The 21094-nt window shown below is 36.2% G+C and overlaps 1 protein-coding gene across 1 annotated transcript; it reads right to left on the bottom strand.

Annotated features, from left to right (window-relative positions):
* Positions 1-14930: 14930 nt before the first annotated feature.
* LOC136201911 (uncharacterized) lies at positions 14931-16484 on the bottom strand. The gene has a single exon (XM_065992317.1). It carries the CDS (start codon positions 16294-16296, stop codon positions 15259-15261), a length of 1038 nt encoding a protein of 345 aa, XP_065848389.1. The 5' UTR covers positions 16297-16484; the 3' UTR covers positions 14931-15258.
* Positions 16485-21094: the final 4610 nt, after the last annotated feature.

The raw sequence follows: 21094 nt of genomic DNA, 5'->3' as shown, positions 1-21094 counted from the left end.
TCATCGAGGAGATCATGATGTTAGATCTTAATGCCGAGGAGCAGGTGATCATTATTGAGGCCACTGTGGGAGCGGTGGATGAGCCCAGTACCTCCAAGACTTATAAGAAACCCGAGAACCCTGTTGATGACAACTAGATTACCGCTTTGTTTGAATCTGATGATGTACTCACCAATACTATCAATGAAATGAATTCTGATTTTGCTTACTTGCTTAATGTTGATTCTGATCATTCCATGCATTCTCATTCATATAACATGCCTACATTTGAAATCAATGCAATAGAAATGTCAACTTTAAATCTTAGCACGGATGAAAATCCTAAACTTATACAAATTGCTCAAGAATTAACTATTGAAGAGAGAGAAGAATTTGAGAGAATAATAAAAAAAATACGAAACAGTGTTTGCTTGGACGTACGAAGACATGCCAGGAATCGATCAATCAATCGTAACTCACCGTATTCCAACATACCCCGATGCTAAGCCCGTAAAACAGAAACTTCGACGCATGAGGCCGGAATGGGCGGATAAGATCAGAGAGGAAGTGAAGAAACAGTTAGAAGCAGGGTTCATCGAAGTAATCGACTATCCCCCTTGGGTGGCAAATGTAGTGCCAATCGCAAAGAAGGACGGTAAGGTGCGAATGTGCGTCGACTATAGAGATCTCAACAAGGCTTGAAGATGAATTCGCATTGCCTCACATCGATGTATTGATCGACAATGTAGCATCAAGCGTCTTGCACACGAATGTGGATGGCTTCATGGGCTACATGCAGGTTCAGATGGCCGAGAAGCACAAAGCAAAGACCTCGTTCACTACTGAGTGGGGGACATGTTGCTATAAAGTAGTGCCATTTGGTTAAAAAAAACGCCGGGGCAACTTATCAGCAAATGGCTACGGCACTATTCCACGACATGATACACAAAGAGGTGGAGGTCTATGTGGATGACATGATGGTCAATTCGGATACAAGAGAAGGGCACTTCATAGCACTTGAGAAGTTTTTGGCCCGAATCGCAGAATTCAAGCTAAGGTTGAACCCGAAGAAGTGCTTCTTTGGCGTTTCGTCGGGGAAAATCCTAGGCTACGTAATCAGTAACAAGGGGATTGAGGTGGATTCCGATAAAGTGAAAGCCATACAGGAAATGCCGGCACCGAAGAATGAGAAAGAAGTGAGAGGATTCCTGGGGCAGGTTCAGTATATCATTCGATTCATAACATGACTCACCACAATCTGCGAACCAATCTTTAAGCTGCTACGGAAATATCAACCCACGATTTGGAACGATAAGTGCCAGCAAGCGTTGGAAAGTGTCCGGACCTATTTGACTAATCCACCGGTTTTGAGGCTGCCTAAACTCAGAAAACCACTTCTCCTCTTTGTAGCGATCGAGGAGCGATCCATTGGAGCAATGTTGGCCAAGGAATGGGACACCGGTGTGGAGCATGCGGTGTATTATCTGAGTAAGAAGTTCCTGTAATACGAGCTTAAGTATAATATGATCGAAAAGACATGCGTGGCAGTAGTATGCCTAACGAAGAAGCTGTGACACTATTTTCAGTCTTACAAAGTGATCATTATTTCCCGGATGGATCCCGTGAAGTATCTGTATCGAACTCCATCCTTAACCGGGAAGCTAGCCCGATGGTTGTTGCTCTTATCAGAATTCGACATCGAATATGTGACGAAGAAGGTTATCAAGGGGAGAGCCGTGGCAGAATTTCTGGCCAATCAACCCCTAAGTGCAAGCGAGGAGGAGATAAACTATGATTTTCCCGACGTGCATCTGAACGCAATAGAAGTTGTACCATGGAAAATGTCCTTTGATGGAGCGGTTAACTCGAATGGAGCCGGGGTAGGAGTGTTACTTATCTCACTGGAAGGGGAAAGGATCCCGATGGCAAAGAAGTTGTCGTTCCCTCTCACTAATAATATGGCCGAGTATGAAGCATCCGTCTACGGGTTAGAGTCTTTAGCAGCATTGGGAGCATCGTACGTTGAAATCTGGGGCGACTCAAAGCTGATTATCAAACAAGCACAAGGAAACTGGGAAGTAAGGGAAGAAAGGTTGCACCCATACCTAGACCAGCTGGAGGGGTTGGCACAGAGATTCAGCGAGTGCCGCTTTTATCACATTCCCCGAGCACAGAACCAAGCAGCGGATGCTTTGGCCACCTTGGTGTCGGTGTGGGATAATCCACGGAATCTTGCCTCAAAGCCTTTGGTGCTAAAAAGGTCCCACAAACCGTGCTATGAAGATGTAATGTTGTTAGGAGTAGACGAGAAGCCTTGGTACTTCGACATTGTGAATTTCATGAAAAACGGGACTTATCCAGCAGAATCAGAACTTAGGGATCGGGCTGTGATCAGGAGGTTAGCTCATCAGTTCGTCATCCACAATGATTTGCTTTACAAAAGGCACACCGATGGATTACAATTGAGATGCTTGGACGAGGGAGAAGCCCGTGAGGCAATGGAGACGGTACACTCAGGAATTTGTGGAGCCAATATGGGAGGAGCAGTATTAGCAAAGAAAATCGTAAGGCAATGCTTCTATTGGCTCACCATGGAAAGAGATTGAAACGAATATATGAAGAAATGCCATGGTTGTCAAATCAACGGGGATTATAACCACCTGCCAGCTATGGAACTACACATGTTGGCACCCGTTTGGCCGTTTGCAGCTTGGGGCATCGATATCGTCAGCGAGGTGAGGCTTAATGCATCTAATGGACACAAGTTCATCGCAGTTGCCATTGATTACTTCACCAAGTGGGTAGAGACAGAATCGTTTAGTAAGATGGGATCAAAGCAGATGAGGAAGTTTATTGAAAAGCATCTAATCACCAGGTTTGGGGTGCCTCACCACATGATCACGGATAATGGGATCCAGTTTCAAGGGGAAGTGAAAAGTCTCTTCCAAGAGTACGGTATTGAGCATCGTAGATCGTCTCCATATCGCCCACAAGCTAACGGGGCAGTAGAAGCGGCCAATAAGAACCTTAAGAGGATTCTCGTAAAGACAGTAGCATCGCATCGGAATTGGCACGAGCAGCTTCCGCTCGCTTTATGGGCTTATCGCACGATGGTTAGAACGTCAATGGGGGCAACGCCGTTCTCCTTAGTGTATAGGGCAGAAGCAGTTCTGCCCGTTGAGATTGAGAAGCGATCGCTGAGAATCGCGGTAGAAGCAGAGATTCCCGAGACAGAATGGGTGAAGAACCGATATGAACAGTTGGCGTTGGTGGACGAGAAAAGGATGGAGGCTCTTTACCATGTGCAATTATATCAAAGAAGGATGGCCCGGGCCTTCAACAAAAAGGTCAAGGCCAGCCCTATCAAAGAAGGGGATATGGTGCTGAAACAGATCCGAATGACGCACACTAACCCTAGGGGCAAGTCTAGGCCAAACTGGGAAGGATCGTTCTTCGTGAAGAAGATCCTGAGCAAGGGGGCGGTGAAGCTTGCTACTATGGATGGCATGGAGTTCTCTGAACCTACCAATCTGGATAGGCTTAAGAAATACTTTTCGTAAAAAAAAAGAAATAAAAATTCCCGATAGGTTGAAAACCCGCAAAGGGCGATCTATGCAACAATAAGGGACATCCCAATGAGTGAAAACCCAAGAGGGCGCTCATTTGAAAATTCCGGGATAATAAAAGGAGAGTTGAAAAATCGCTGGGACCTGAAAACCGAAAAAAGGCGGGTCCTGGTAACAGTAGTTATATCTTGAGCAATTATGGAAATAATGTGTAAGTGGCTAAGTATTTTTGTTGCTTGTAAATAAATAAAGGCATGAATGTATTCGAAGAGAATGTTTGAAATGATTATGATCGACTGAATGCATGGTATTACAAGTCATGAGTTATACATTTCTTTTCCCCACCACCAAATAAAAAGCCTACACAAACATCTTTTTCACATATACCCACTATACATCACGGTAGTACTAATAAATTCGTAAACCAAAACAATGACGGGACTATCAAGGAGGAGGAACCCCAAAGTCCCAAAAGCCCTCAAGCGAATCAAAGCCTCTGAAGTAAGGTGCCCACTCCTCGGCTAAGGCCTCCTCGGCAACCCGATGACCCTTTACCGCAATCCGCAAACTCTCCTCAGTAGCTCGCTGGACCTCTATATCCACACGGCTCCTCTCCTCGGTTGCCCGGCCTCGCTCCTCCCAGCTGGAACACTCATCCTCCATCTCTCGATAACGATGTACGATCTGAGCGTCATCATTCCGTAGTGACTCTCCTCGCCCGGCCGCCACGCCCTCCTGTACTCTTTGGTCCATAGAATGGAGGCCTCCCTGTAAAGAAAAATAGGAGGGAAGCAATGTAAAAAAGGAGAAAGAAGAAAAAAAAAGAGAAAATATATATACATTCATTCATAATCATGTGCATACATATCACTACACTAGGTTATACAATACTCACCAGATGAGGGGCGTGACTTAAGTCAAGCCGCACGTAGAAATACTTGGATAGCTCCACGAAATTTGTGCAAGTCTAGGCAGGCTTCGATAGGCAAATTAGGATTCGATCTATGGGCACAGGCCCCACTACGGACTACGGTCTCCGGCATTATCAATGGGCACAGGCCCCGCTACGGACTGCGGTCTATGGCATCATCAATGGGCACAGGCCCTGCTACGGACTGCGGTCTACGGTATTATCAATGGGCACAGGCCCCGTTACGGACTGCGGTCTATGGCATTATCAATGGGCACAGGCCCCGCTATAGACTGCGGTCTATGGCATTATCGATGGGCACAGGCCCCGCTACGGACTGCGGTCTACGGCATTATCAATGGGCACAGGCCCCGCTATGGACTCCAGTCTACGGCATGAAGCGACTGCAGTCACAAACTCTCGGACGAGTGATAAAGCCCAAATATCAAAGCAACTGCGGTCAAAACCTCTTGGACGAGGTCTCAATTCCAACTCTCGGACGAGTAATAAAGCCCAACTATCATCAACGAAGAGCACCTGCGATCGATGTAGAGATTAAGGTCGAACGGTTAATTCGGAGATATGCGAAACAAGCAAATGCCTGCGATCGATGTATAGATTAGGGTCAGATGTTCGATTTGGAGATCTGCAATACAAGGAAACGCCTGCGATCGATGTAGAGATTAGGGTCGAACGATGGATTTGGAGATATGCAAACGAAAGGACGCCTGCGATCGATGTATAGATTAGGGTCGGATGTTCGATTTGGAGGTCTGCAATACATGAAAACGCCTGCGATCGATGTAGAGATTAGGGTCGAACGATGGATGTGGAGATACGCAAACGAAAGGACGCCTGCGATCGATGTGGAGATTAGGGTTGAATGATTAATTTCAAAACGAAAGAGTACCTGCGGTCGAGATAAAGACTAGGGTCGCTAGAAAAAGCAACTTTACCTGCGGTCGAGATAAAGACTAGGGTCGCTAGAAAAAGCAACTTTACCTGCGGTCGAGATAAAGACTAGGGTCGCTAGAAAAAGCAACTTTACCTGCGGTCGAGATAAAGACTAGGGTCGCTAGAAAAAGCAACTTTACCTGCGGTCAAGATAAAGACTAGGGTCGCTAGAAAAAACAACTATTCCTGCGGTCGAGATAAAGACTAGGGTCGCTAGAAAAAGCAACTTTACCTGCGGTCGAGATAAAGACTAGGGTCGCTAGAAAAAGCAACTTTACCTACGGTCGAGATAAAGACTAGGGTCGCTAGAAAAAGCAACTTTACCTGCGGTCGATGTGAAGACTAGGGTCGCTAGAAAAAGCCATTTACTTACGGTCGATTTAGACTAGGGTCGCTAGAAAAAGCTATTTACCTGCGGTCGATTTAGACTAGGGTCGCTAGAAAAAGCCATTTACCTGCGGTCGATTTAGACTAGGGTTGCTAGAAAGAGCCATTTTACCTGCGGTCGATTTAGAGACTAGGGGCCCCAGAAGGAGCGTTCGCCGGCAGCCGATTCAGAGGCAAGGACAAGACATCCAAAGTGAAGATTGAAGACAAGATAGAAACTTGCGACATGGAGATCAGGTATTTCTCCTCCCACTCTATATGTGTCTTTTACTTTAATATATTTCGCATTGCATGTGTTGCATTCATGAAAAAGTTTTTTTTTTCAAAAAGCACACACGTCACTGTCAAAAATAGAAAGTAGGGGCAACTGTAGACACCGGGGTCGGAGGACCAATGAAGAAAAATTATAAAAAGGAATCCAAATCAGTCGATTGAAAGAAATGATGAGTCAATAAAAATAATAATGAAAAAAAACGTTGTTCGAAGGAACCGTGGAGACCGGTTTGATCGAATTCGGAAATCGAATCGAGATGACGGGCGAATCGGTTCCGCGAGTGAAATCTTAAATCATCTCGCCGAGTTCGGGGTATTTCACACCCTTTTCTTACTAATTTTATTATTAATAAAATCTCGGGATGATAGAGGGTTTTATTTTGGTATTCGAGCAATCCAAAGAATATATATATATGGTTTTGTAAAAGGATCAATTTTATAAAAGCTAATAAAATCGGTTTTGACGAAAATCAATCGTTATTGATTTTGGTTGTTTTTAGATGTATTTTATTTAGTTAAACTTATTTATTTTTTTAGTATATATAAACACGGTCCCGTCGGGGCCGGTATTTACGTCACGGGCCGTTGGACGACCCGTGACGAGGGCTGGGCCGCCCAGGCCCAGCCCTCCCTGCACTTGGCATTCGGCCAAGTGCAGCAAATGCACTTGGCCGAATGCCAAGTGCATTTGTTAGCTTTTATTTAAAAAAAAATAAAAATAAAAAAATAAAAAAATGAAATAACAAATGATAATGATAATGATAATAATAATAATCATAACAATAAAGCCATCTAGCTTACCTTTGGCTCCAAGTTGGCTTGGAGCCAAAAAAAAATTATGTTTGGGGCTCCATATGCTTATAAATAGGATGGAGTCCCAAGGCAAAAGGAGGGAGAAAAAACCCGAACCCCTGGAAAAATTCGACGAGATCCGAATTCGCCCAAAAACCCAAAAAACCGACTCAAAACACTATCAATCGACTTGATTTGGCATCTCCATTACCGATTGAGAGGTAATAATCCGAGGAACTAGACCCGTTTACTCTTTCATTTCATTCTTTATTACGTTTTTATTGTTTAGATCTACTCCTTTACTCTTTTATTTGCACTTTTATTGCTTAAACTTGTCAAATTAATTTTCTTCTTTCATTCTACAAACACTTGAGTTTGGATCTAAAATAAAAACCTCGTTTTATGTCCCAATACGAACCGTGACCCCATTTAGGGGTAGTTCGGGACTAAAACGTTGTAGATCTAGATTTAGAAAATGTTTTAATTAACGTTTTAAAATAAAACATCGTTTTGGGAGTTTCCGTTATAGACTATGACACGATTCGGGTAGTTCGGAGGCCAAAAATGATAGAATAGATTAGATCTAAAGCTTTTGAATAAATCTGGAAACTGTTAAGAGATGTTTCTGTAATTTCACTTTTTCTGTCGGTAAAGGCGGTTTACCGGCGGATTTTCCGTCGGTAAAGCTACTGGAATTCGGAAAAAATACCTTTTTAACCCATTTTTCTTAATTTTTTTGATATTTGGTCCCTAATATATGTATATATAATTATGTAATTATTTTATTAAAATCATTTTGGGGTATATAACTAATAATTATCTATTATATATTTACTCATTTTGTGTTTGGGTATTATTTATATTAATCTAATTTTGTAAAAAAATATATATGTATATATAGGTTTTCTTTAAGTCCATTTAAGCTATATCTAATTATTATTTTTGTGGATCATTTGCTTGGCCCATTTGGGATGATTTATAAATGCTTTTGGGTTATTAGATATTATTTTGGGTATTGATATTGGGATGTACTTTTAGGTGGGTTAATTTCCATATAGCTATTGTGTAAAAACTAATTTGGGGTTAAATGTTATTTTCTCATTCATGAACTTTATTCATTATTTTTACATGTTTTGAATTAGGATAAAAGGTATACTATACTTAGTGTTATTTTCCTTTTTATTAGCATATATCAATAACTATAGTATATATTATGTTTTTACCTTATTTTTAATCTATAGGTGTAATCACCATCTTTTTACTAAAAAGGTATATATATGTATATATTCCTTTTTTATTCTTTAGATATTTATATGTATATTTTAAATGGGTTTTGTTTGGTAATTGTGATTTAATTTGTTGTGATTATGATAAGTAAAGGTTCAATTGAGTGAAAAAAAGGGAAATAAACCACAAAAAAGAGACTTCAATTTGATCATTTAAACTAAAGAGTTTTTTAGAGATTCTTAATGTAAATAAAAAGGTTTTTCGTCGTTTTAAATCGCTTTCTAAAAATATCACGTTTTAAAACCTTAATTCGTTCCAATGACGGATTAAGCGAACCTTGTAATTAAAATCGTTTTCATTGTAAATAATGAAGTTTTGAATCGTTTTCCTAACTAAACAGTTTTATACAAAATGAATGAACTTGTATGCTTAATCACGTTTTTGGTTAAAACTTCTTGTTCAAACGTTTTCAAACGCTCGAGTCGTTCCAACGGCGATTCGAGTCGATGTCATGTAAATTAACGGGGTTTTGAAACGTACCTAAATCGTTCCAACGGCGATTAAGGTACGAACCATGTAAATAAACTCGTTTTTCGAGGAGTGAGATTAGCTTAGAGTTAGTGTATAGTCTAAAGCATGAAATCACACTGTGAATAAATCAATTCTCTCTTCTCCCCCTCTCTCTCCTGTATACTTTAAATTTATGCAAAATGGGTGATTCTTTACTAAAATGGCTTTCAATAACATGCTCAAAACGGTTTTCAAAGCGAGAAAGAAAAGGTTTCAAATGAATTTTAAACTTAAAGAAATATGCGATTAGTCCGTTATCGCCTAACACGCTGAGTAGGAGACCGGTGGTTCATAACCGGGCGATGTCGGGGTGCCTAGTAGCCTTTCTCTGGAAAGGAGCTAGCCTTCTCGGCTCGTACCTAAGTTTTCCGAACCCTCACCGGTCTCCCGCAAGGGATCGGTGTTCATTTTCCCATTCGTGGATGGCGACTCTTTCATACTTCGAGCTCCGGTCCTGCCGAGCAGCTTGATTCCACGATTGGTTGCTTTCGGTGCTAATCACCGCTTACGTCGCCATGAGGTGTCCACCCCCCGGTCCGCCCGGGCGAGGCCGTTCGGCACCTTGTCTAACAGCTGCAACTTTGAAGAGGAAACCATCTTTCACGCACTGGTATCATGCCCAGAAGCCCGTCAGGTATGGTTATTATCAAATATTGGTGATCTGAGCAGAACGGTAAGCGATTTTACTGAATTCTGGAGCTGTATTAAAAACAATCTTGACAATAAATCCTTAGAATTGGCGGCCACCTTGTGTTGGGCTATATGGAATGATCGTAACACAGTGCTCTGGGAAGATAAACGTCAGCCCCCAGCAATAACAATGTGCAGTGCCAAGACGTTCTTAGCTAAGTGGCAACTGGCCCAAAAAGCGTCGGACACGAGAGAGACAGTTACTATGCGTTCAGCTTGGACCTGCGCAGAACAAGGAAGTTTAAAAATGAATGTTGACGCAACGCTGTTTACAGAATCAGGGAGGGCGGGATTCGGTTTCATTCTTCGGGACCATAGGTGCGAGTTCATTGCAGCAGGAAACAGACCACTAGGACACTGTCAAGATCCGCTGTTAGCTGAAAGCATGGGCTGCCGGGAAGCCTTAAGCTGGTTAAAGAAGGAAAACACTGTTGGTGTTCATCTGGAAACGGATTCTCAGCTCTTGGCTTTGGCTATTAACGGAACCACAGAGTTAGTTTCCCCTTTTGGCATCATAGTTGATGACTGTAAAACCATGATTAATGGGCTTAATGTGTTATCCTTTTCATTTGTTAGGAGGTCAGCGAATACGATAGTTCATATGTTAGCTAGAGCTTCGGATTCTGCGACTGACATTAGGATATGGAAACATAATCCCCCGGAGTTTATTTGTAATGCTTTAATATCTGATATCGAATAAGAAGTCATCTTTGCTTTCAAAAAAAAAAAACCACATAGCGTATGTTGAAAATAAGCCAAACCAATATTTTTTATATTTTTTCCTTTTTTATATTCATATGGAAGAACAAGAGTGAATTTTAACAAATTAAAACATATACCACTTCCGAAGTAAATATATTAGATTTAAGAGGTCAATCCTCATTTTAACATAACTAAAAGTTCATTTTCTTACACCATACATTCTCGAACCTAGATGACATTAGATTTAGGAACATAAATTACCATTTCACCCTCTATAGTTGACAAACTTTTTTTTGTCTTTTTGTAGAATTGTAGAACCAGTTAGTTCAATGGCTAAGCTCACACAGAGTGTATAAAATTAGCATGGTTAAGTATAAAATCTCCAAATACATCATCAACTTTATGGTGGTATCAGGCTTGATTCCTCCTTCTTCTTCGCTGTTCTCTTGTGAATCTAAACCTGTAATTTGAACCTGCAATAGTGCAACCAATTTTCACCTCACCAAGGGACCTTTATTTTCTGCCCGCGAATGAAAATCCAACATTAGTTCTTGTCAAACAGTTTTGACAAAATCTAATTACCATCAATGGTCCATATATCTATAAGGATGACATTAATATCCAAAAACAAATTTAGTTTTATTGATGAACCATAACATTGCTAGAAATAGAAAACTGTTACAACTTAGGATTTTAAAGAACAGAATTTAGGAAGAAGAAGAAAATTGAGATAATAGAAGTTTGTATTAATTCTTTTGATAAACTGCTAATACAGAAAAGGGTAATTAATTTATTAGTCTATATATTTTGATAAAACACACTGTTTAGTCCCTGTATTTTCAAAAACACACGTAAGGTCCTTAACTTTTTTCTTGATGAATTGTTTAGTCCCTAAAGTTTTTCTCGGTGAACTATTTAGTTTACGCCGTTAGACTCTCATGAAGGTTCTGTTAGTCAATTTGGATTAGCAGAAACATCTTTCGTCATCACTGAAGCAGTTGACAGTAAACATGAGTTGAGTATATGGAGGAAATTAAACTCACCATTGAGAGTAAGAGGATTTCCACCTTCAATTCTGACAAGAAGAGTAAGCGAGAGAGATTTGAGTTGATTTCTGCCTTCAATTCAAACAGGAAGAGTGAGCATGCGTGATTCGATTATGGGTTAGGGATTCAATCCTTTCTCTATTTTTTTTTGTGAGCCCGAGTTGTGAGAGAAAGACATAGAGGTGTGAATTGCTTTTGACTGATAAATAGTAAAGGGTAATTTAGTCATTTCTGAATTCATAATCTAACAAATGGACGGAAAGACTAAACAGTTCACTGAAAAAAATATTAGGGACCTTATAATGTGTTTTTGAAAATACATGGACTAAACAGTGTGTTTTGTCAAAATATAGGGACTGATAAATTAATTACTCTACTGAAAAATGGCCTTTATATAGGATCCCGTTGACATTACTTAACAGCTAAGGAACTGACCAATACTTAACAACTAAGAAACGGACCAATAGCAGAATTCCAGTTGGCATTACTTAACAACTGAGGAACTGATCAATACTTAACAAATAAGAAACTGACCAATAACAGAATTACTAACAGAATAGCTACTTTCTCACCTTATTCGCCCTTTGACCGGTAACAAGAACACTGTTTCAAACCTGGCACAGATGCAATACTATGAATTGTGCACACACTCTCTCCTCAGAATTAATCTCCAATACTATGAATTATTCAACAATGCATACTTCCTAGTCAAAATTAATCTCCAACAATCGCTTAACTCAAAGCTTGAATTCACTTTGAAATTTCGTCTGAATGACTAAACAAAAGGGAACTATAGTTTCTAGTTGCTATAGAAGAAACATTAACAGGGAATGGATGATATTCAAACTTACTTCTCATGAACAGAACATTTAAATCATTTTCAAATTAGTGGTCATTTAAAAGTCCCAGCATAGAGGAAACTTAGTAATCTCTTCTAAGTTTTCTCAACAAACGACGCCTACTCCTATAATCATATATATATACATAATGGAAAAGATTCTCTCGTGTGGATATCACAAAGGGCAAGACCAACTATTATGAAGACAAAAACATCAAAATGACACATTTTGTTAGACAAGGATCATGTCATGTGAGAAATTATAGCATCAACTTATATATATTCAAAATATTCTAGGATTTGCTGACTAGGATCATCTTTCAGGGATATCTGAGAGGCTGTGTATGCCAAACATGCAACTCCAAATAGAGGGATAAAGGTGACTCACAGCATTTGAAGGAGATGGCCAGCAATGCAAGTGCTTTCAAAGCAATGTGAGATACTTACAACTCTATTTGACAAAGACTCACGTTTTTTTTCCATAAATTCAATATTGGACCTAGAGACCTAGCCCCAACAGAACCTGATGGGAAGGGAATTCTTGAAACATCTGCTCGAATAAGAGCAAGCTTCCTAGATAATGAGAACAAATAATAGATTAGTTCTCACCATCAGTGATCTTTAAATGTTTTCATTATTTTTTTTTAAAGAAGACTAGAAATGAAGATTACATATTATGGATAGTATCGCCTTGCTTAATGAAGTCATAACATTGGTGAAGCATGTTTTCAGAAAAGTCAAGGGCAATGACTTCAGAATGTGTTCCAGATTTGGCTAATTTTCTGGAAAACAATCCACTGCCACAGCTGACATCTACAAGCATACCACCTTGTGCTGGTTTAAAATACTCTTCAGCCCTTTTAAAGGTTTGAGGAATGAAATTAAAGGCTTAAACACGAAGATTAAAGGTTTAGAACGAAGCTCGATTGTTTGGAAGAAATGATTTTGGAAGAACAAATTTCAGAGGAAGAACTAAGTTTTTGCTGTAGGAATTGAATGATTTTTAGTTGAGATTTGGAATGATGATTCAAGATCCTATTTGTAGCAAGAAATTCAAGTTTCATGTAATTCAAGTTTCATGTCTCATGATTCTCTATTTTTTTCTCCAATCATTTCCATTAATTGATATTGCAATGATAAAGTCAAAAATATGGGTAGTGGACGCATGACTGGTGTAGATAAAATGACATTCAAGACTCATCTTCCAGAGACAATGACCTGTCTCGATGAGATGGGGCGATAAAAGTAATAATCTAACAGCCCGTCTTACTGAGACGGGCTCAATTTTTCTTCTTCTTACTTTTTGCTATTTTAATGAAATAAAATGATTTTTTATTTTCATCCACAACAACCATCAAATCACAATAAAAATGTTATTAGATACATGAATATAAAAGTGTGACTAAATTTCAAAATATAAAGATACATGTCGAAAAACTTGATTAAAAAAAGTGTGAGAGCGTATTCTTTTCGTTGTGTCTTTCTCGTACGATAGAAAATCCCAAAATTGTTAAGTTGAGAATGGTTGTGTAAACATATAGATCTCAAGTAAGTAGTGTGTCCTACTTTAATTAGAGGGTAGTTAGTATCACTCAATTAATAAGTTGATTAAACAATACAATTAGAAAGTGAAATGTCATCTGGTTGATAGCGATTATGTATGTAGTTTAGTAGCCTCTCTATCTAGACGTTGATTTGTTGGTTCAAGCCATCATAACTCATAAAAGTGAAATATATTTTTTGTTTAACCATTTTGCTTACAGATTACGTCGACCCCCTCTTTCATTACTTTATATTCCTCATTCTACTTCATTTCTTTTGTTTGCTTCCCATTCCAATCAAAATTTGTTTTTTTTTTTTTTTTTTTTTTTTTATAAAAAAACTTCAAGTTTTATATAGTTAGTAAATTAGTTTTTACTAATATGACACATTTGATTTTACTGTTGTGTCAGGTTGATTTTGTTTATATGGTATATTAAAATATTAATTAGTCATAGAGCAATAATACTATCATATTTAAAATTGTTTTTGACACAACGACGAGAAAGACATTTCATGCAGAATCGAGTTCATAGTCTTTTTTTTTCAAGAATAGTTTCATGATTTTTTAATTAGACAAATCTATGTGACGATAAATAGAACTGTTTTGTTTTTCCCTTAATAAAAACATGATAACACTCATATAGGAAGACATATCACAACCGCCCACATAAAACTATAAATAAAGAACAAACTATCAAATCTACTATATAAAATTGAAAAAGAAAGAGTTTATCTTCCAAATAAAAATCGAAAAACACCCACAAAGTCTGGATGAAAAAAGAAAAGTTTCTTAACGTTGAAGTTTAGATTTTCTGCACATATCTAGGTTGATTATATTATTTATAACCCATAGCTATGTTAACTTTTACTGACATGACATATTAATTTGTTAATATGTGAATGAGTAAAAAACAAGACTAACTAAATTTAATATTTCATTAAAGATGATATTTTTGTACTGAAAAAATTCATTTTTCTCTTAATCAGTGATTATTATTACGAACCAGATTTGGATCCCGTTGAGTTGAAATTAAATTTAAAAAATAAATTTCAATAATTAATTATAAAATTAAAGGTTGAAATTGATTATTCAATAAATAAGTAATTAATTTAAAAATTTTATCAATCAAATCTTTTGCGGAATATATCATTTGCCCTTTAAACTTATCCTAAAAGTTTGATGCCTCTAAATTTTTAAGGTGTCTCGATAGTCCCATCAACTTGCATAAAATGCCCAGTTAATCCCATGAACTTACATAAAATGTAATCTATTCATCACTCAATTGCAAAAAAAGTAAGGTAAACGCCGAAGATGTGTTGTAAGCATCACTTTTTTTAAGAGGCGTGCAATAAATTTTTTACGTTTAATTTACTTTTTTACAATTAAATGATGAATTGATTACATTTTATGCAAATTAATAGAATTTACTGAATATTTTATGAAAATTGAGTGGACTTAGTATATTTTAAAAGTTCCAAACCAAATAAATTTTGTTTGTACAAGTACATAGCCAAATGATCTTATTAAGCCTAAATCTTTACTATTATGATAAATCGGAAGTCGGTGAGTTGATTGAAATTGGTCGGTAGGTAGTGGCCTGATTTCTTGTTGAGCCTAGTGTTAGATTACCACCCGTGAGATATCTCCGGGGTAAAAACTTTTCTTACTTCCATTCACAATTTACTCATTTCCAATCTACAAATTAATAATCAACATCAATTCAAATAAAAAATGGAAGAAATAACTTGAATCTTGTTCTTGTATACTTGTCAACGTTTAATTTATGAATATTCTTGACACACCTTGAAGCTGACCTGCTCTGCATTTTTATCTTCCCCTGAAACTTCAATCCGGTAAACATACCATTCTTCTTCATCTTCTTCATCTCGATCTCGATCAATGCAACAACAAATTGCCTTACAGCTTTTCAAGAACATACAACTAGCAATTGTATCAATAACGATCAAATTCGAATACATATAAGCAATCAAAATTCCTTCAATAATCGTCAAACAAGACGGCGTTTCCCCAATATGATATGAACTCACAATCCGGTATTGAAACAGAGCTTCAATTCCGGCCATGGCCATGTTTACCGGCAAGGCAATTGATAGTGCTGTCGAAGTTCTTCCCCGAATCATCACACATGCCTTAAGAAATGGAAGAAACCCCCCGGATCGTTCTCTGCCGGACAAAACCAATGCCAAATTGGATATGATGATTGCATTCGCGAGAATGACGGAGTAAACTACGGCTCCGGCGGCGGATAGGAGGAGGGAGGAGGTAGGGGAAGAGAATCCGAAACCTTGAAGAAAATTGAAGGAGAGGAATAAGAAAGTGAAGGCGGTTGCATTGGCGGAGACGATTAAGAATGAGTTGCAGATATAGGTGAGAAGAAGGGGATTGAAAATTGAGAAAAGAGAAGAGAAAGAAGGAGATGAGGATGAAATTGGGGGAAATTGGTTGAAAGATTGAATTACAGAGGATTTGGAGAGAAGTAAGAAAGTGAAAGAGAAGGGGAGAGCGAAGATGAAAGAAGTGAGAGTTTGAGAGAGCTTGAGATTAAGAATGGTGAAGAAATCTGAAGACGACGGCAGTCCAGCTGCTTCGAATAGATTATGGAGGCGATTGAAGACCGCCGGGAAGAGCGAAGAAGAAGAAGAAGAGGAGGAGGAGGAGGGAAGAAACAAGTATTGAGAAAGGAGAATTGCAATGGAGAAAGGTAAGGCAAGGAAGGAGGAAGTAGAAGTGAAGTAATGATAATTTACAAGGAAAGAATGGATTGATTTTCTCAGAATGTACTTTGATGAATTTTCCATTGTAAGAGATCGAGATCGAGATGAAGATGAAGATGAAGATGGAGAAGAAAGAGTAGATTGAAGGAATATAGGGGATGATGATGGGGGGAGGGGAAGAGATAGATAGGCCAACCAGAAAGGTAGGACTTAGGAGTTGTTTGGTTTCTTTTTCAATTAAGCATAGTTTTTCACAACCTTTCTTTGTGATTTCATAAAATGTCTTTTATATTATTTTAAGTTGTTGTTATGTCCGTATGAGTTTTATTTTCTTTGCTTTCTTCTCCATCAAACTATTCATCAATAACCAATTTAGGTTTTTTTTCCTACCAAAAAATTTAGTTTTTTTTTTTTTTTTTTTAATATGACGATAGCTTCATTTTTAATTTCGGAAAAGTAATAAAGCAATTGATCAGATGTTTGATATTTTTTTCTTTGATTGTTAGGAGTGTGATTCCTACATGTGTCTATCATCATTTTAGTAAATCTCATGGGACTAGTACCCCGCATTTTATCTATATGTCTTGTTAACTTTGCTAACGCGTTATGATAAAATATTAACTTTAGTTAATGTGACATGTTGATTTGTTAAGGTGACAAATGTTGTTAGTCAAATTTTTTTTTTTTTTTTTTTTTTTTATCTAATGGTCTAAAACACATACTTTTGCAAATAAAAATATTACATCCACTTGCAAATCGATAAAAGTATATGTTTTTTTGTTCCCGATATAATTGGTAAATTCTTTTAAGGAAACAAACATTTCGATATTTCTAATTATTATAATTTTAATATATTGATTTCTAATCTTTTATATCAACATATTAAAAGGTAACTTATAAAATTAAACCTTAAAAGAAGTCTATTTATATTTGTAGACTCATTAGACATGTTACCAAATTAGACTATTACAATACATTTTTCGAAAAATATCCTTACAAACATTTCATATTTTTCAGGCTCATCTTATTCAATACATCTTCTTCTTCAACCATCCTCTTTCCAATCTAGTAGGCAATTTAAACTAAAAATAGCAAAAAAACACTCTAAATGAACATGTTTCAATATAAGAATAACGAAAAAAACAAAAACAGAAACTAATAACAATGAAGAACAAGTAGAAGTACAACTTCCTATGAATTCTCATTCTTAATGAAAAACTTTGGTTGATGATCTCAATCCTTATTTTCAATCTTTTCAGTTTGCATTTTATTACATGGATTCACATTTTATAACATGAGAATCCATTTGGAGTTCTCATTTTATAATTGGATGCATTTCATAAAATACAAATCATGGGCTATTATTTTATGAAATAGGAACCTCATTTCATAAAATGCTAACCATTAAATTTACTTTAAACATTTAAAATTACGCAGAAAATGGATTAAAGAAGAATACAAGGTTGTAGAAATTTACTCTAAACATTCAAAATTTACTTTTATTTGTTTTTCATTGTGTTTTGTTTTTGTTTCTGTTTTCTCGTTGTTCTTAGGTTGAAATGATATTTATTCTTCATTGTGTTTAGACCTGTCCATGGGCCGGGTTCGGGCCAGGCCTGGCGGGCTTTTGTGTAAAAGTGCTCGTCCCAAGCCCAGCCCAGTATTAATTTAGGCGGGCTCGGGCTCGGGCTCGGGCTTAAAAATCAAATCCCAAGCCCAACACATATAAACCCATCTAAAAAAATATACATAATTTTTAATTATAAAAAATCAAATTTATACTTAAAATAAATATTTAATTATAAATATGTAATTTTTTTAATTAATATTAATAAGGCAGGCCGGGCTGGACCGGGCCGTGATATTTTCATATGTCCCAAGCCCGCCCAAAAAATAGGCGGGCTTTAGCGGACCTGGGCCTAAGAGTAAATTTCATTGTCCAAGCCCGGCCCAAGGGACACGGGCCTGGGCGGGCCGGACGGGTACCCGGGCCCGTGGACAAGTCTAATTGTGTTTAGCTTCTGTTTTCTTGGTTGTTCTTAGGTTGTAGAAATTTATTCTAAACATTCAGAAGATAGGTTGAAGAAAATGAGTTGAAGAAGATGAGAAGTTTGTAATGGTATTTTTGAAAAAATGTATAGAAATTTCTAGTTTAGTAGCATATGTCTAAATGAGTCCACAAATATAAATTTTCGCCTAAAATCTAGTTTTGTAATTTATCTCATATTAAACTCCGAAACTTTTTTTTTTATCAAATTGAGTTTTGATGGTTAGAAAAATCAAATTTAAACATAAAACTCGATTAACAATTAGTTATTCCTTTTATCTGTATTCAAAATTTATTTTTATCAATTCGAAATTAGTATTTTAACTTTTCTATGATCTGACCATAGGATCAAAGTGTAAAAACTTTAACTCTAATTATAAAACATATAATATAGGTATAGATAAAATAAACAACGTTCTTTTTAACTAAATTGGGTGTATCTCTACATATAATATATTGGATTAATACATCATTTGCCCTCTGAACTTGTCCAAAATGGTTGATTGCCCCCCTGAACTTTTAAAGTATCTCGATAGCCTCCTAAACTTGCATAAAATGTTCAGTTAACCCCCTGAACTTGCGTAAAATGTAATCAATTAATCATTCGGTTGTAAAAAAGTAAGTCAAATGCGGAAGATATGTTACACGTGCCTTAGAATGTTATTACATACTTCACAAAATAGATTAAAACATGTTAAAAAAGAATTTCTTAGTTATTCAACTATAAAACATTTTCTTCTCTAATATTATAATCGCATACCCCGATCTTAGTCGTTTTACTTTTTTAAGATGTGTGCAACATATCTTCCGTATTTAACTTATTTTTTTTACAACCGAGTGATTAATTGATTATATTTTATGCAAGTTCAGGGGACTAACTGAATATTTTATGCAAGTTCAGGGGGCTATCGAGACCCTTTGAAAGTTCAGGGGACCAATCAACCATTTTGGACAAGTTCAGGAGGCAAATGATGTATTAAGCCTAATATATTTAATAAACAGTTTTGCGAAAAACAAAATAAATAATCACAAACATGCTGAAATAAAAGATGAAAAGACTCAAGGAGGTATTTGGTTGCTCCGTTTCATATTTCTATTTGTCTTTTCATTTCAAATGAGAGAGTTTTAGACGTTTGGTTAGTAATCTCCTGTTTGTCTTTTACTTCCAAAAAGTAGCATTTTATAAAAACAGAGAATCTTTGTTTTTTAGAAAAACAGTTTTTTTTTCAACAGCAAACAGTAGATAAAACAAACGTAAAATTATACCTTATTATTATTATTAAACTTTAGGATGGTTTTTGCCTTTTGTGAATTCCTTCAAATGCAAAACTATACCTTATTATGATTATTATTATTATTATTATTATTATTATTATTATTTCCTACGTTTGTACGCAATACGTATATATAAGCAAAATAACTCAAAAAAGAATAACCACTTTTTTTTATCAGTTAACCTTACAAATTTAGCATTATTTTTAAGTATTAAACTTTCTTTCTCAACTTTTGGAAATTGGATATACAAATTAAAAGATGAAAATTTGACTATATTATAAAAGTAAATATGACAAAAAGACCTCAATCCTTCTTTTATATTAAAATAAATAAATTTGCCTTGTTGGAAATAATAATATTATGTGAGAATAAAGAGATATAATATTGTTAGGTCAATCCTACCCTTTCATGTTATGTCTCACATGGCAAATGAAATGAAAGAATTCTTAGCTTTGAAGATATTTTTTAATAATAACCATTTCAAAAAGAAAAAAAAAAAGAAAGATTTAATTAAATTTAAAGGAAAATGTCTAAAGATGGTTTAATATCTTATTTAATTGTGCAGTTAAGAGAAGAAAAAAAATTACTCATCACACAATTTGCATTTTTTCTGGTGAATCCTAAATAAAATTTATTTATTTTTATAGTTTATCCGGTTCGAGTATCGTAAGGTACCCTTGATCCTCTTCCAATTAAATCTTTATGTATACGTTGAGATTCGAACTCGAAATCTAGTTTAAACGACTTGAAACCCTTACCACTCAAACCAATTAATAATTAAAATTTATCTTAAACACTATCCATTAATTAAATGGACCACATATATAATATTTTATATAATCCATTTGCCATTATTATTACTTGCATATCCTATATATTATTCTAAGTTAGTAGACTTAAGAGACAAGTTGAGTTGTATTTTTCTGCATTATCTATATAATTGCTCTAATAATTAATTTAGCAATCAAATTAATTAATACTTAATATATATTAACACTTTTCTTACCAAAAAAAAAAAATATATATTAACACTTTAATTATTATACAAATAATTATACTAATTCCACAATTATTAATATAGGAAGACTTTTTCTTTACACAAAATTCAAGTGATCAAGGTGAGGCAACTAATCAATTATTATTTTTCCAATCAAAATAATTTATTTGATTGAGCTAATAAATAATTGGCCAATAATTTTCATTTCTTAGGAAAAAAAATATAGCCAACTAAGATAAGCCACCAACACAGAAGTTAGAAACTAAACATAGAAGTGGATAGGGTTAAGAAATGAGAGTGTGGTTTGGTTTGGTTGGTACGCAGTCGTTTTGACCTTATTAGGTTGGAAGAAAAGGGGTTATATAACTAATAATATATATTATGTGGAAATTAATTGAGAGTTTGTTGTTTAGGTTTGAAGGGATACGTAATATATTGTTGCTTCCATAAGATATAAAGTTGATGCATTTGGTGACCTTCCTAACCCTAAGAGATTGGTACACATATTAATTACAATACTAAAGCAATCTTCCAAAACTTTATAATTATTAATATTTGTTTTT

This window comes from Euphorbia lathyris, chromosome 1 (genome assembly GCF_963576675.1).
Source record: "Euphorbia lathyris chromosome 1, ddEupLath1.1, whole genome shotgun sequence".
Lineage (NCBI taxonomy): Eukaryota > Viridiplantae > Streptophyta > Magnoliopsida > Malpighiales > Euphorbiaceae > Euphorbia > Euphorbia lathyris.
The sequence above is the reverse complement of the archived record's forward strand: the minus strand, read 5'-3'. Positions and strand labels throughout refer to the sequence as shown.

What these genes read in the sequence shown, in the direction of transcription:
- LOC136201911 (XM_065992317.1), bottom strand. Translation starts at nt 16,296, where the DNA reads ATGGAAAATTCATCAAAGTACATTCTGAGAAAATCAATCCATTCTTTC.